We start from the raw sequence: 15,094 nt of genomic DNA on the forward strand, positions 1-15,094 counted from the left end.
TATGCTCTAGAGAGAGATTTGTATCAGCATACAGTGCAAAGAGAAGCTGAAGCATTTCTGAGTCAAAGGAAGCTGTACATCATACTCAAAGACCACAAAGGGGTGTGTTTGAGATTTAGACCCAAGACTTGTGAGAGAGAAATGAAAATTGAGTCAGTAATTCTGCAAGTGCTTTAAGTAAGTTCTCAAAAATACTACTTTGAACAGATCCGCAGTACAGGTGACATGTATAATTCTTCTCTCAGACCTGGTATTTTTTTAAAAAACAAACTTGAAATCACAGAGAACAACCCTCATATTCAGAGAGCATTAAAGTCAATTTTCATGCATACCCAGGTTATTTGTATATGCATTAACATCCTGAGCAAACACAGTGTTTGATACAGTCCATGCAAAGTTCCTGAGTGCAGTTACCTTCAACTGAAACATGCTCAACAAACAAAGCAACAGCTGACAATGTATAGTAACAAGATTCTCTCAGCAAGGATAAAAGAAGTAAAACCAGTATTAAATAGACCGAGTACAAGATAAAATTCATGCAGAATAAAGGCATTTCATCCCAGAGTTCATTCATTAAAAAAAAGAAAAGACAAACTTAGACTCAAAGAAGGACTGAGATTCAACTGCCAGAAAGTTAAAGATTCAAGTCACATATCAGGAAATAATAGTTACGGTCTAACTAAATTCCCATGACAAGCACCACATAAGTTAAGTTGTTCAGGTTCCTAAAGGCATCTACTGGAGCCCAATAATGAAGTCCTTGTGTTGGAGATGTGACTGGATGAAAGGTAAAGAGATTCAGGTAACTCAACAATTTTCTCTTTTCTCATTCCCCTCCTTCCTTCCCACCTCTCATCCATCCTCTTTACCTTCAATGTTTCTTTCAGAAGAGTGACATCCTCTACTACAAGATCATTTTGCTCCATAACGCACATTCTAGATCTTAGCAATGGCACATTGAATATTCCTTAAATGTGGCTAACACAGTGTAAGATACTGAAATAACAAGCTTTTATAAGTCTTGAACAGTGCTTTAAAGGGAAGAGTTTACACTGTTAGATGTAAGCTGACAATGGGCTATATTTGATCACATGGCCTTCTATAGTTCCAACAACATTCTGCCCCCATAATGAAGAATATCAATGAAGCTGAAACATTAAACATGGGGTAACAGAAAGAATGCTAACTTGTGTCCTTCCTCTTCTAACTCTGACATGTATGACTTAATATTTCTAATGCTTCTGTTATTTACCTGTAAACTGAGAAAAAAAAACAATGCCTAGTTTTAGGATTATATTGTGATTATCAAAAGAGATACAAAAATTGGTCACCCAGAACCATACAACTATAACCATAGAATCATATTTCTGAAGTGAGTTTTTAATCAAGATCCTAAAAACTTGCTTCAAAATAAGAATTCTTTTAATATTGTAAAGATCTATTAACTGCAGAATTATAGAGATAGAGAAAATATAAGAAACAAAATGGACAGATGCGTGAATGAGAGCTTTGCATGTGTTAAACAGTGTTGGGTAATAAACAACTTCCCCAGACTATAAATGCTATCAGTAATTATTACTAGTAAGTGTGAAACAAAAGCAAAAGCAACTCTTTAAAAATCATTCTGCAAGGTATTTCTAAGTTTAGTGATCCAAAAATTGTCCTTAGAAACCCCAAAATTAGAGACCAGACCCTGATAAATTTTCCAGGAATAGAGTCTGACAGGAGAAATGCAGACACAGCAAAGTGAAGCATTTCTAAAAGCAATAAAACTATCCTTGTGACCCAGATGTCTTCTTTACTTGTGAAAGGGCATTAAGTTGCATCGAGATATAGATTTCTTTCATCTGTGCTTCTCAGAACCAAGTTCAGGTGCACAATAAGAACCATGCTCTCTTAAGTAATATCCACAGGGCAATCCAGTACAAAGCTGAGAAAAATATTGGAGCAGAAAACAAGAGCTGAAATTTGAATGCAGAGGGGATTCTGGTTAGTAGAAGGAGCAGCCAGCAGTTACGCCTGTCATTCTGGTTAGTACAACTGGCCAGGCTTATTTTTCTTACCTGAAGATACATATGCTCTTTCAGTTGAGGCTGGTATGCCAGTGCTGATCTCTGCAAAAAAGAAAAGGTGACAGCATATTATGATGTATGATCTGGAGGCTGGGTGCTGGTTCTGGAGCCTTGCTTTCAAACTGAACATGAATAGGAAAGAAGGAAGAATGCACGGACATGAAAAAGTTCAGTGCATACACAGAGAGAGTAAGGAATGCAAAAGATGCTATTCAAATGCCCAGTTCTTTTTTCTTGGGCAAAGAGCAGAAGATGAACTGTGCTGGAACAATCAGAAGGAACTCACGGCCAACACTGGGGTCAATGAGCCAGTGAAAGAGGCAGAGAGTCAGAAAGGCCAAAATGAAGGAATCAAAAAAAATCTTAGCTGTAGGATCACAAGGGTACAGTCAAGAACTTTCAAGTCACAGATGTATGACTTGGAAAGTATGTTTTTGAGTCCAAAGGAAAAGCAAGAAACGCTTCTAGCTGGCATTAGTGAAAAGCATTGAATTCTGGCATGTAAACCTACTTAAAATGTTAGATGATTCCGACAGGTGTTTTAATATCTAAAGGTATTTCACCTATTTGGGGCAGAGCATAGAGTGAGGAGGCAGTTCCTCACCTGAAAGAAATCAAGGATGTACACTCTGCAAGTGAAGAATTGTAAGTCTTCTTCAAACTTGGTACTTGCTTTCTTATTGCCTTTTATGGTGTCTAGCTAAGTCTGTGTTTAGTCCTGGGGAAGGCTTCCATCTGTAAGAATTGAATACTTTTCACTTCAGTTTTATGAAGCTTGGAAAACTGCAGAGATGCAACAATGGCTATTCTCCAGCTTGCATGCCCTGTGCAAGTCCTGGCTCATAACTCAATGTTAGCTCCCACTCCCTAATGAATACAACAGAGAAACGGACTCTGGTGAGCCTCTCTACACCTAACTGAAAATGCTAAGCAGGTCACACATGCTATCGTGTTAAGTCTGAATGACTACCCTGTTAATCAAGGAGTTAGAAATGCTCATTATCCATGTAATCATCTTTAAATATAGATACAGTCACTTGGGTATCTATCTTTCCAATCTAAGGAGCAATATGTTTTCAACCTGTGAAGTTTCTCCGGGGACAAAAAGATTTATTAGGAAAAAAAGGCCAGGCAAGACAGCAGGGATGTGTAGGAATAAGTATCAGGTTAAATAGGACTATAGAGAGACCAGAAATATCCCTACAGTAAGGCTGTGTGACTTTGTGGTGCCCACTGAGTAAACAGGAGCCTGTCTAATCAAGTATTTGGAGGACACAACCATTCAAGAAGTAAGACTGCTATCAAGACATCAATGTTTACACCAGCTCTCACCCACCTAAATCAGGAAGTAGTAAAAGCAATGAGGACGGTGTGCAATATCCTTGGGACTGCTTCAAACCAACAGAGCTGAGGAATGAGGATTGGCTGGGTTGGAGGCCCTGAGACATCTGCTTCTGAAGCAGCTACCACTTAGCATTCTTCATGTGTGAGCTGCAGAAAAGCAGACTGTACCCTGGAAAAACTATGAGCAAACATTGATCAAAGATGTACGCTGTCCATGCTTCCCTGGGGATGCCTAGGAGAAAATCCATAGTTCCAAACAGTCCACAGAAGAGAGGGAATTCCTCACTCTGTCCTTCAGAACTCACCAATGACATGAAAACCAGAGTAATGTGGTGAGCTGAAGGTACATGATGAGACTTGGGCAAAAGTCCCAAGCTCAATTCAGATTTATTTTTGACAAAGTAAGTAGCTATCCACTATGACCTTCCAAGAAAAAAAAAATCAGAGTTTTCCTAACTGCAGCACAAAAACCTCAGATTAGAGGAAAGGTTAACCATAATATTTCCTTTTTAAATTGAATGCTACATAAAAATACCAGAAGAGGAGGTTACTACAAAGATGAAACCACACACACAACTTAAAATAACTTCCTTTCCTAAAATTAGATTTTTAGCTTGGGGACCTTAAAAATACCCTTAATGATTATGGCCTCAGATACACACCAAAAAATAATAATAAATTCTGAATTAACTTTAGAGGAAATACAAACTCAGAAGTTAGCACCTACTTCTACACTGAAAAGACCTTCATTTTAAAAAACACTCTTGACCTAGGGGTTAAGATGTTGTCTGCAACACTCACACTCCATAAGGGAGGAGTTAAACCCTAAGTTCAAGTTCTGGGTCTGTTTCCTTTCCAGTTTCCTGCTAATTCACACCCTGGGAGGCAGCAGCTGAAGGCTCAAGAACATGTGTCCTTGTCATCAACATGGGAAACCCAGATAGAATTCCAGGCTTTGGCTTTGGCCGGGCCCAGCTCCAGCTGGATGCAGGATTTGGGGAGTAAAACTACAGGTGGAAAGTCTGTATCTCTGTGTTACTCTTTCAAATAAGTAAAAATTAAAATTTTAATGAATGTCACTCAGCAAACGCTTATAATGGATGGCATGGCTATAATTCATGATCTACAAAACAACCTTTGTTGCATGATTGAATAGATTATTATGCTTTAGAGATGTTTAAGATAATATTAAGGCCTAGAATCTCTTTGATGTTTATCAAGGTCACATATTTTTCTCACAGTCATTTAGTATATCAAATGCATTAATTCAATATCCCCTTGATTGGTGCAAATCAATGAAGAATAGAATCACCAGGAATCGAATACAATTATGCTGGGCAGGCAAGTCAACACAAGTCAACACAAGTTAACACAAGGAACATTCGTGTATTTGTCATGTTCGCTTTTTTTAATTAACTGGATCTGGTTTCAGGGAAAAAAGTTGTAGTGTCTGAAAAATTTCTGGAAACGAGTTTTTCTAATTGCTATGAATGCATGACTTGAGATTTTTTTCCATTAGCATAATATAACTATTCACCAAAACACACACAGACATCTTACATACATACACAAACATAATGTATCTGCGTGCATTTCAACATACTCATAAGTGTTTTCCTAAAACTGTAGGGCATTATCGCACACACAAATATTCTCAGTGATTTTTTTTTTTAAGATTTAAAAAGCGGGCACACTTATTAGCGTAGGTAGGTAAAGAGGCTTTAGGAATCTGTGTATCTGAATTCTTGCTCACAGTGAATGTTTAAAGACCCTGAGAAACTTTCAAATTCATAAACGATACAGAGATGGGATGGAGCCCATGCCCTGAAAGACGCATCAGCTTCTCTCACTCACATTGCTCTTGTTACTGAAGATAACATACACGGACTGCCACTCACACTGTAAGGCATGCTCTACGTGCTTCAGCATCACCAGAGGCTGTCCACAAACACAGTGACATTTCCAGAGATACTGTCAATGTGGGAGTGCTGGCCTAAGCCAACTGAGCCAATTTTTTCAGCACCAGTTGATAATTTAATTAATTTTTGGAAAAACAAAAATTTTCTGCTCATCTCAAATGAAGCAGCTATTTTATTGCTGTGAGCCCAATTGCTCCTTCGGGAAGCCAAATCTCACTCAGATAATTTTTCTCCTGATTAAAGAAGAAAACTGCCAAGAAGATATGACTGATTCATTGTACAGTCTCCTGGATTAATCTTTCAAAAGACAGCATTACTTAATTAATTTGAAAACCAGTTAGGACTATTATGCTCTTCCCTACTCCAGTTCCCAGGAGCTTTCATGGTGCTTGTTAGCTAAGAATTAATTGCTAGATGCAAATTTCCTATGAAACAAATAAATAAAATAATCTATAAATTAAAAATGAAGATACATTACACATGCTGTATGCATGTAGTCTATAGGGTCTTTCAAACTTGGATGCATCAAAGGAAACCACTTGCAATTTATCACATTGATGACCGTCACTTGTGAGATTCGCTTTGTATAAAAACTCAAGTGGACTTAACCAGACTCACATAGCATCAAAGCTAATTTGCAGGTGGCATAGGTTTATACGCACATTTCTACTAGATGATAAATTACTTTTGCCAACGAGAGGCAGAAACATATTCTGAAAGTATTTTTATCTTTTTAAAATATTACTTGAAAGGATTACAGAGGAGGTGAGAGAGAAAAAAAATCTTCCATCCACTAGCTCACTCCCCAGATTGCCAAAATGCCAGGGCTGGGCAGGGCTGAATCCAGGAATAAGAAGCTTAAGCTGAATTTCCTAGTTGAGTAGCGTCACCAATAAATACTTGGGTTATGTTTTGCTGCTTTGCCCAGGCCGTTAGCAGGGAGCTGGATTAGAAATGGAGCAGCCAAGACAAGAGGTAGTACCTAAATAGGATATTGCTGATGCCACCAATATTCCCCATGCCATACCATCAGCCCCCGTATTTTCCTAAACAGTTGAAAATACCACAAGTACAGTCATTGTCTCATTCAATATTTCATGCAATTATATGGTGATTCAAAAACGGAATTCCTACATTTTCAGATCATTTCACCTAAATCTACTGTTCATTTAGGTGGGCCTAAACAATGAGGCTTTTATGATCTAAGCTAATTTTATTCTAACAATTACTCTAGCTGTCTTAGAGGCAACAAACACCGGACAGGGAGATGCTGTCAGGGGAGAAAGAACACAGCTTCTCAGCAATGTTTTCCCACATTTCTCAAAAAGTAGTTTAAACAGCTTAGCATAAAAAGGCACTCCAGTGAGGACTTCAGTAAACCATAAGGCATCTTTTACAATCAAATTAGGATAATTAGACTGTGCCTATATTTCAGGGTCAATCATTAAGGGCGCCTTCACAAGTTATCAAATAAGAACTTTGCAGTGGGGTGCAATGGGTGCCCCTACAACACTGGCATAACACAGAATCATGGGGCCCGGCAGTGGCGCAGTGGTTAAGGTCCTCGCCTTGCACACCCGGGATCCTATATGGGCGCTGGTTCTATCCCAGCAGCCCCGCTTCCCTTCCAGCTCCCTCCCTGCCTGTGGCCTGGGAAAGCAGTCGAGGACGGCCCAAAGCTTTGGGACCCTGCACTCGCGTGGGAGACCCGGAAGAGGCTCCTGGCTTCAAATTGGCATAGCATCGGCCGTTGCGCTCACTTGGGGAGTGAATCATCAGACGGAAGATCTTCCTCTCTGTCTCTCCTCTCTGTATATCCGCCTTTGCAATAGAAAAATAATAATAAAAATAAATCCTAAAAAAAAAAAACACACAGAATCATTAGTTCAAGTTCCGCTGCACTTCGAGATCTAGTTTCCAGTTACTGCAGTGGGAGAGCAGTCAGTGAAAGATGGCCCAAGGGAACAGGCCTTTTTCACCCACTTTGAAAACCTGAATGGAGTTCCAGGCTCCTGGCTTCAGCCTGGCCCAGCTCCAGCTGCAGCAGCCATTTAGGGAGAGAACAAATGGATGGAAGACCACTTTTCTTTGGCTCTCTCTCTCTCTCTCTCTCATTGTAATTCTGTCTTTCAAGCAAGTAAAATAAAATTTGTTAAAAGAATGTTTTTGATGAAAAAGAAACTACCCAATGACAATTATATGCCTCTTAAGAAGATAATACAGGGTCTGTTGCGGTAGCCTAGTGGCTGAAGTCCTTGCCTTGCACGCACCGGGATCCCATATGGGTGCCGATTCCTGTCTTAGCCACCCTGCTTCCCATCCAGCTCCCTGTTTGTGGCCAGGGAAAGCAGCCAAGGACAGCCTAAGGTCTTGGGACCCTGCACCCACATGTGAGATCAGGAGAAAGCTCCTGGTTCCTGGCTTCGGCTCAGCTCAGCTCTGGTTGTTGCCGCAACTTGGGGAGTGAACCAGTGAATGGAAAATCGTTCTCTCTGTCTCTCCTTCTCTATGTAAACTTGACTTTCCAATGAAAGTGAATAAATCTTGAAAAAAAAGTGAATACATAGCAAATAAGATAGTTTCATGAAGAATACAAATAATATCCCAAGAAGAGTTCCTCAGACTGGTTTGACAACATGTTCTTACTTAAAAGACATTCCTTTTTCTAGGACATGCCCACCCCTCCCTGACCCTCCCCAGAAACAAGTCTTTGAGAATGTGTCTCTGTGAGCCTCAGTCAAAAGTGATGTACCTGTTTAGGAAGAGATGGTCTGGCTGTGAGGCACTTCATGGCACAGTAGAAACCATACAGTTCTCACTGTGGGAAACACCTCTGCCAAGATTCCGTGGGATGTGACAACACAAAGGCATGACCTGGGAGCCCCAGCGCGAGCAGGATTCCATAGCAACCGCTCAGAGAAGCAACCTTGATCACCACATAAACTCGGAAACGCCAGCCGAGAGGTGATACACCACGGTGACCCGTATTTCCCTTTCAATGGAACTAAACCCTTGAGGCACAGGGAGAGCAGGGCTTTGGCTGACAGGTGAGCCACACAGGCCCTGTCCGTCAAGGTGCCCGCCACACATCACACTCCAAAGAGACACCACCTTCAGGCTGCTGTATTTTGGGGCTTCCCTGTCCCTCTTCCCTGAGCCAGTGGAAGAGATCTAACCAGAAGGCAGGTGACTTGTAAAGTCTTCAAGTCTTTGATATGGTATGACACAGTGAGTGCTGCTAATCATGGAGAATTTGATTGGGGAATGAAGGAAATGGAAATAGGAGTTAGGGTTGATAGAATGTCTTAAAAAGAACCAAGAAGAATACAGCCACAAACAGGCCTGCATAGCAGAGGACCAGGTTTGAATCCTGAAAAGGGACATCCTGGGATGTTCCAAAGACTAAAGTCTCTGCAACCCACAACCCACATGGGAGGGCTGCACGGGGATTCAAAGCTTGGCCCAGCCATGACTGACAGGCAACTGGGGAGCAGACTGAATCCCACTCCCTCTCCCCCTCATCCTGGCTTTCAAATAAATAAGTAAACATTCATAAAAGAGCCACTCATGAAAAAATGTAATTTAAAAGTTAAGTTTATCTTAGTGCACAAATTTTTGGAAATCATGCTTACAAAATATGTTTTAAAAAGTCATGGAAAGCTGTGTATGCATTTCCATTTTTTTTGCAAGTACCTCATACAAGTTAAATAACTCACTGCTTAATCCTATAAATCAGAAATCATGGAATAATCAATATGCTTCTGGAAGCATTCCATGATAACGTGACATGAAATTTAATTTTGCTTTCCATGGAACAGCTACACAAATCTAATCAAAGTGTCAAAATCATAATTCAACAGCATTTAGAACCAAGTAAACCAAGCCAGGGACAAAATGAGGAGAACTAGCTTAAAATAAAATGGTAAAAGCAAAGATGATGCACAGAAATCAATTTTGAAAAGTTTGTGTTACAAATAATATTCCATAAAATTCCACGTGGATTAATCTGAGCTGAAGAACCAAATGATACTACCTTTTGTGGTACGGATTCTAAATGGTCTTTCTATTCGAAACCATTGTAAACACAGATCTTCAACCCAGTAACAGAAACCACTGTTCGTTATTCTTCTTTACTCTCTGTGGAGGAGTCATCTAAAACGACAGTACTGAGCTGGGCTTCCAATGCAGCAGAGCAGTTAGTTCACAGTCCGGAGGTGACCCAGCCCTGGTCTGTGTTTTATCTCATTCCCTTCTTCTCTGCTCTTATGTCACCTGTGGCTCAGACAGCAGAAGCTACATCAACCTCCCATGGAGTTAACCCTGAGACTGACCTCTGACTCCTCCCCCTTGCACTTTGAGCTTATCATTTTAAGAAATCAAACTCTTGCACTGGGCACTTTCTGATCTCCTTCCAAGGAGCAAAGCAATTAGGCTTGGTTTTATAACAAATGAAAGAACTTACAAAGGCAGTAGTTAAGTTCCAGGGTTCAAACTGGGAAAGGAGAACCCATGGCCTTGACTGAGAACTTGATCATTCCCAAAGATTTTTGAATGAGCTCTGCTAGTGCATCTTCAGCACTTGTACATGCCTCTCCAGGTTGTGAGCCAGCCCACCACCCCATGTGCTCTTTACTTCCCTGCAATAAACTCAAGAGACGTTGTCAGAGACCAGGTGGCACTTTGTGCCTCCAACGCATTCATTTGTCTCACAAACATTTTCTGGCACTGTTGTAAGGAGAGCTGAAACTGAAATCCAAACACAGGAGGAAAACTCAAACTCTCTTAACTTCAAAATCAAATGATTAAAAAAAATGAATAGGCCTAACAACGCTACTTGGATTCAGATGAAATCACTTAAAGGATACTTAAGAGCATTAGAATGATCTAGACTGAGTTAGGACTATGTTCAGTACACACACACACACACACACACACACACACACACACACACGTGTAGAAACACATACAATCACAGCACACAGAGAAAGTACGCTGTAAGACTTTCTTGTATTGCTGATAGGATCAAAGGGAGATGTATAACCTCGTTCTCTTAGCTACTCATCCTATTTCAGCCATTTATGATCTGATTAAAATATTTTTTAAAAAGTCTGTACATATCAGCTCTATATCTTTTCATGAAGTGAAGAACTCTAAGAGGGACACACATACTTGAGATGTTTAGTTTTCTTTCCATATTTGTTATTTGTTCTGAACAAGTTTTAACATAACAATGTATCCCAAGTCTTACCATATATCTTGATCACTCCTGTTCAAAGCTGAGAAACACAATGCGGTAGGTAGCTCTTACCATTGGATTCCACGATGGTGATATTGGCAGAGGCACTGTCATTTCCTAATTTGCTGATCACTTTGCACATATATTCTCCAGAATCAGCCAGTGATGCTTTGTTGATGCGAAGTTCTGACTTCCTGTAAGATCAAAACCAATGTGATGTTAACACTAGAGGAATCCAATAAAAACCAAGCTTCGTTTTTGTGTAATTTCAGAGTTCTCCAACTCCTCTCCCTACCTTACATGTATTCTTCTCAAACAAACCTGCTGTTACAATGATCTGGTTGCATGATTTCATCTAGAGTAGAAGTAAGATACATCCCACTTCAGTGAAACCAAGGATTAAACCCTTGTTATTACTCAGACCAGTAATTTAAAAGAGATCTTCTCTAACATATTTTTCTTACTGCTCTGCCACATCACCAAGCATGTTACACCCTTAGATTCCTAGATCAAACTATTAAGTATTCTCATCTTTATTTAAATGTCATCAGCTTGGGTACAGAAAAAAAAGTTAAAATCATTTCCTACAAGTCTGCTAAAGAAAGACAATGAAGACAAGAACAGAAAAAAATCACCATGTGCTTCTCAGTAGAGTAGCATCAGTTGAATTCAGGGGACGTATCATTTCCCAAATGAAGGGGTTTGTCTTCCCCGGATATTCTCACTGCTGTGAGCAGAGAACCATGTGAAGAGTTCTTAATACCGGAATAAATACTCATGCAACATTAGCACACACTTTTCTAAAACTCTGAATATTAAATCAATACGCATCTCTCTCCATCTCTTTTCTCTCTTGCCACAAGAACAGCATCATGACTGGCATTTCTGTGGGGTTTACTGCTGCATAGTCTGTCGCTTAAGCAATCTGCAACATATCAAAACCCAGCACTGCAGGGTTGGCTCAGCATTTACTAAATCCTTTCTGAAGCATCCTATTAGCCTGATGTGTCACTTGTTAGGGCAGAAAAGAAAGCAGGGAGTAAAGATAAAACTCCAGGTTACAAGACTGTCATACTGTACCTTGCTTGGATTTTAGTGAATGTTCTGGTCTTCATGCCAAGCAATAGTATTAATCAAGTCAGATCAATAATTCCAAATTCTATCCCTACTGTCCTTAGTCAAAGAAAGCAAATCTGGGAGGTCCACATGTAAGACTGTGGTCTTCCAATACTCCCCAATGCTCTTGCTCATTTCATTTCTTCCTCCAACAATGGAGGCCTTGAACTTCTACCCCATGAAATCCTCCCTGACCTTCAAGGACTATCTACTGCACCCTCTGCTTCATTATGCTTGCTATGCTCATGTGGCAAGCAGCCCTCTCTATCTAAATTGTGGTTGTCTTACATATCTCTTTCATGACCCTGTTTCTCTGAGAGCTCCTTCAGCATGTCTCAAGTCTGAACCTAATATGTACAGGACTTACTGGTATTCTCTCAGAGTACACACCACTGTTTTGTCCTTGATTTGTCCTTAAACATCACTGGATGAGAATGAAAAAAAATATGACTAGCTGAATGTTCCCACTTAAGCACTCAACAGGATCTAATATTCCTACCTAATGATGACTGCAGGAGAGAACAATGCAAAATTCACAAGGCCAGGAGAATGTAAGTTGGCCCGAATCAAAGGCAGCAATAGTCAAACCAGTATGTGGATTGAAAAATTAACTTCACCAGCCATAATCCACCAGGACTGCACTAGGTAAATTGGAGGAAACTGAAAGGATTTCTGGAAGCAAGTTTGGAAGCATAAAGTCAAAGACAGAATTTGTATTCATTTATTCTGAAATGCTAGATGATTTCACAGAGCTTTTAATTAACACATTCAGACTCTTCAAGAAGGGGAGATAGGCCACATTACAGGCTTTGACAAATGGCAGTCTGATAAGATTAAAATGATGCAAAAGTTCTTGTGGCCTACTATGAGTTTGTGTTTTCAATGAAGTTAGAGTCCCAAATCCAAAAAAAAACAGAAATGCCTACAAAGTTAAAAAAAAAAGTGATAGTAATTTATAATTTTTAAAGATGTGGTCTTGTCTACTTATTTTTTTAATAGAAAGGCAAATACACAGAGAGGAGAGAAAGATCTTCCATCTGCTGGTTCACTCCCCAAGTGGTTGCAACAGCCAGAGCTGAGCTGATTTGAAACAAGGAGCCAGGGGCTTCTTCCAGGTCTATCATGTGAGTACAGGGTCCCAAGGCTTTGGGCTGTCCTCAACTGCTTTCCCAGCCCACAAGCAGGGAGCTGGATGGGAAGCGGGACCACTGGGATACAAACCAGCACCCATATGGGATCCCAGCGATACAAGACAAGGATTCAGCCGCTAGGCTATTGCACAACGACCCTGTGATCATTTCTGAAGAAGGAAAAGTCTTTTCTGGTAAATATAGTATACCATGTCTATTGTATCTACAGCAGTAGACATGAATTCTTTAGAGTGCACAATCACTGTCCACTCACGCAAGCAGTTCTGCACATCCATTTCCCAGTAAGGGCTCTGCACAAGTATTCCTTTGTACATCTTCTACATGGTCTGTTTAATGCACCTTTCTGGGTATCGATATCAATGCCTCGTTTGTTCTTGCACTACTATGTCGTGCCTACAGGACTCAGTGGAGTAAGGTGCTGAAACACGTCTGTGCCCTTGGGGTGCCATGAGAGGGCCACACAGTACCATGGGCAACAGGCTTCACCGGGCATGTGCCAGGACACTGCCCCATGAGCCCACAAAGACGCAATCAGAAACAGACGCATTCTCAGAGAACACCCTCATAGTTACGTAACTTTATTTTCTAACTTCTCTCCAAATGACCTGACCATGGAATCCTTTTCATTCACAGGGAATACCTGCTCATACTTTCTGAAAATAACAATCTACAGAACAAAGGTGATGACAAATTGATCTAAGAAACTTACTATCTAGGTAACAAAGGAACCACCAACAACCATCAGAAGAGTAGTCACACATTAGCCACAAAGGTTATTCAGAGAACAGGGAAATAAATGTCTAAAAGCCAAAATAGGCTATTTGAATGACTAGTCACTATGAAATACAACAACTCTCAAGATGATTAAAATTCAACAATATCATATCACTACATTAGGTACATTTTGAAGCTTGGATTTGGAATATTCATTTATAAGGTGTTTAAGTAAACTGTCAGTTATTAATAATTTTATAAATAAATAAATAATCAGTTTCCTTCATGACAGACACTCTTGGAGAATACTGAGAAGCCATGGAAGAAATATACTGTCAAGAGATTTTCCTATCCAGAGTTTAGCACAGTTTGCTGGAAGAATTTTTATGTATGATGTAAAACCACAGAAAGGACATCAGGGAAAGTATAAATATCTAAAATGAGAAAACTATAACTTGTTCAATCACAGAATCCTGGGACCCAGTTATTATAACAATATCCCAAGAATATATAAAATGAAGATGATTATAATATCCCCAAGAAAACTTCCTGCTTCCCATTTGAATAAATGCAGGGACAGCACAGTAGCTGTATATAAAAACCCCCTTCATGACACTGTGCAACTAACATGTTAATTTAGTAAACTGGGTAAAACTATAAGAAATATGGCACATCTGTTTAATATAATCTAAAAAATATATAGTCCTTAAAAAAAAAGTTCTTATTAGGCCTAGGCAGTGTTTCCTGAAATGCTATTTTGATTAATAGAATCACATGCTACATTTTTAAGAGAGAGGAAAGAAAACAGAAAAACTGATGTTCAAGTAAGCATTGAATTTAAAAAAGCTAAGCAGGTTTCTTTCCTGCAATATTTCTCAGTGCTTTTTTTTAATGAAATGCGTACTGTAAAGTTCTAAAGGCAGGCATGACATGTGGCCATAGAATCCTTTCTGAAGAAACCACCCTTGAGAATGGCTCAGCTCCAGCCACTGTGGCTACTTGGGAAGTGAATCAGTGGACAGAAGTTCTTCCTGTCTCTCCTCCTCTCTGCGTATCTGACTTTCCAATAAAAAAAAAAAACCACCATTGGGAATTCTAGGGTGGAACATTAATTTAGTCAAGACAGTGATCCAGTTCAATCAAGATAAGCAAAGCAAAGACAGGCTCAAAAGTCAGAGGCAGGAACAGAACAGAAATTATTTTACGAAAAGAAACTTTCACTCGTGGGCCAAACTGATATTAAACCAGAGCATAAATGGGATGAATATCCCAACACATTGCTCACTTAAAGGATCAATACTGAATGATGTCTGGAGTGACACTGGTGAGAACTCTCAGTAACAGGAAAACCTTAGGAAACAATGGTCACAGCTGAACAGGGCTTAGAAATTTTATCACGGGAGAGAATTTGGCCTAAGAAACAGGGGTCTCCATGAATGAAGCATTAAGAGCTATTTCAACATGCTTGCAAGTCTATTCTTTAGAGAAGGAAATTATTTGTGATCACTAAGTCATGGGGAAACTAAACCTTGAAAGAACTAG

General features: G+C 39.8%; 1 protein-coding gene across 4 annotated transcripts in view; it reads right to left on the reverse strand.

Annotated features, from left to right (window-relative positions):
* Positions 1–15,094, reverse strand: part of NRG1 (neuregulin 1) — a 1,043,202-nt gene that overhangs the window by 142,734 nt on the left and 885,374 nt on the right. For all 4 annotated transcript variants that reach the window (XM_040994206.1, XM_040994211.1, XM_040994212.1 and 1 more), the window contains exons 3-4: positions 10,644–10,765; positions 2,064–2,114 (exon numbers count right to left, since the gene is read on the reverse strand). In XM_040994206.1, the coding sequence (XP_040850140.1) occupies positions 2,064–2,114; positions 10,644–10,765 (173 nt within the window). The remainder of the gene's footprint in view (positions 1–2,063; positions 2,115–10,643; positions 10,766–15,094) is intronic.

This window comes from Ochotona curzoniae, unplaced genomic scaffold (assembly GCF_017591425.1).
Source record: "Ochotona curzoniae isolate NIBS_2020 unplaced genomic scaffold, NIBS_Ocur_1.0 contig_899, whole genome shotgun sequence".
Taxonomy (NCBI): domain Eukaryota; kingdom Metazoa; phylum Chordata; class Mammalia; order Lagomorpha; family Ochotonidae; genus Ochotona; species Ochotona curzoniae.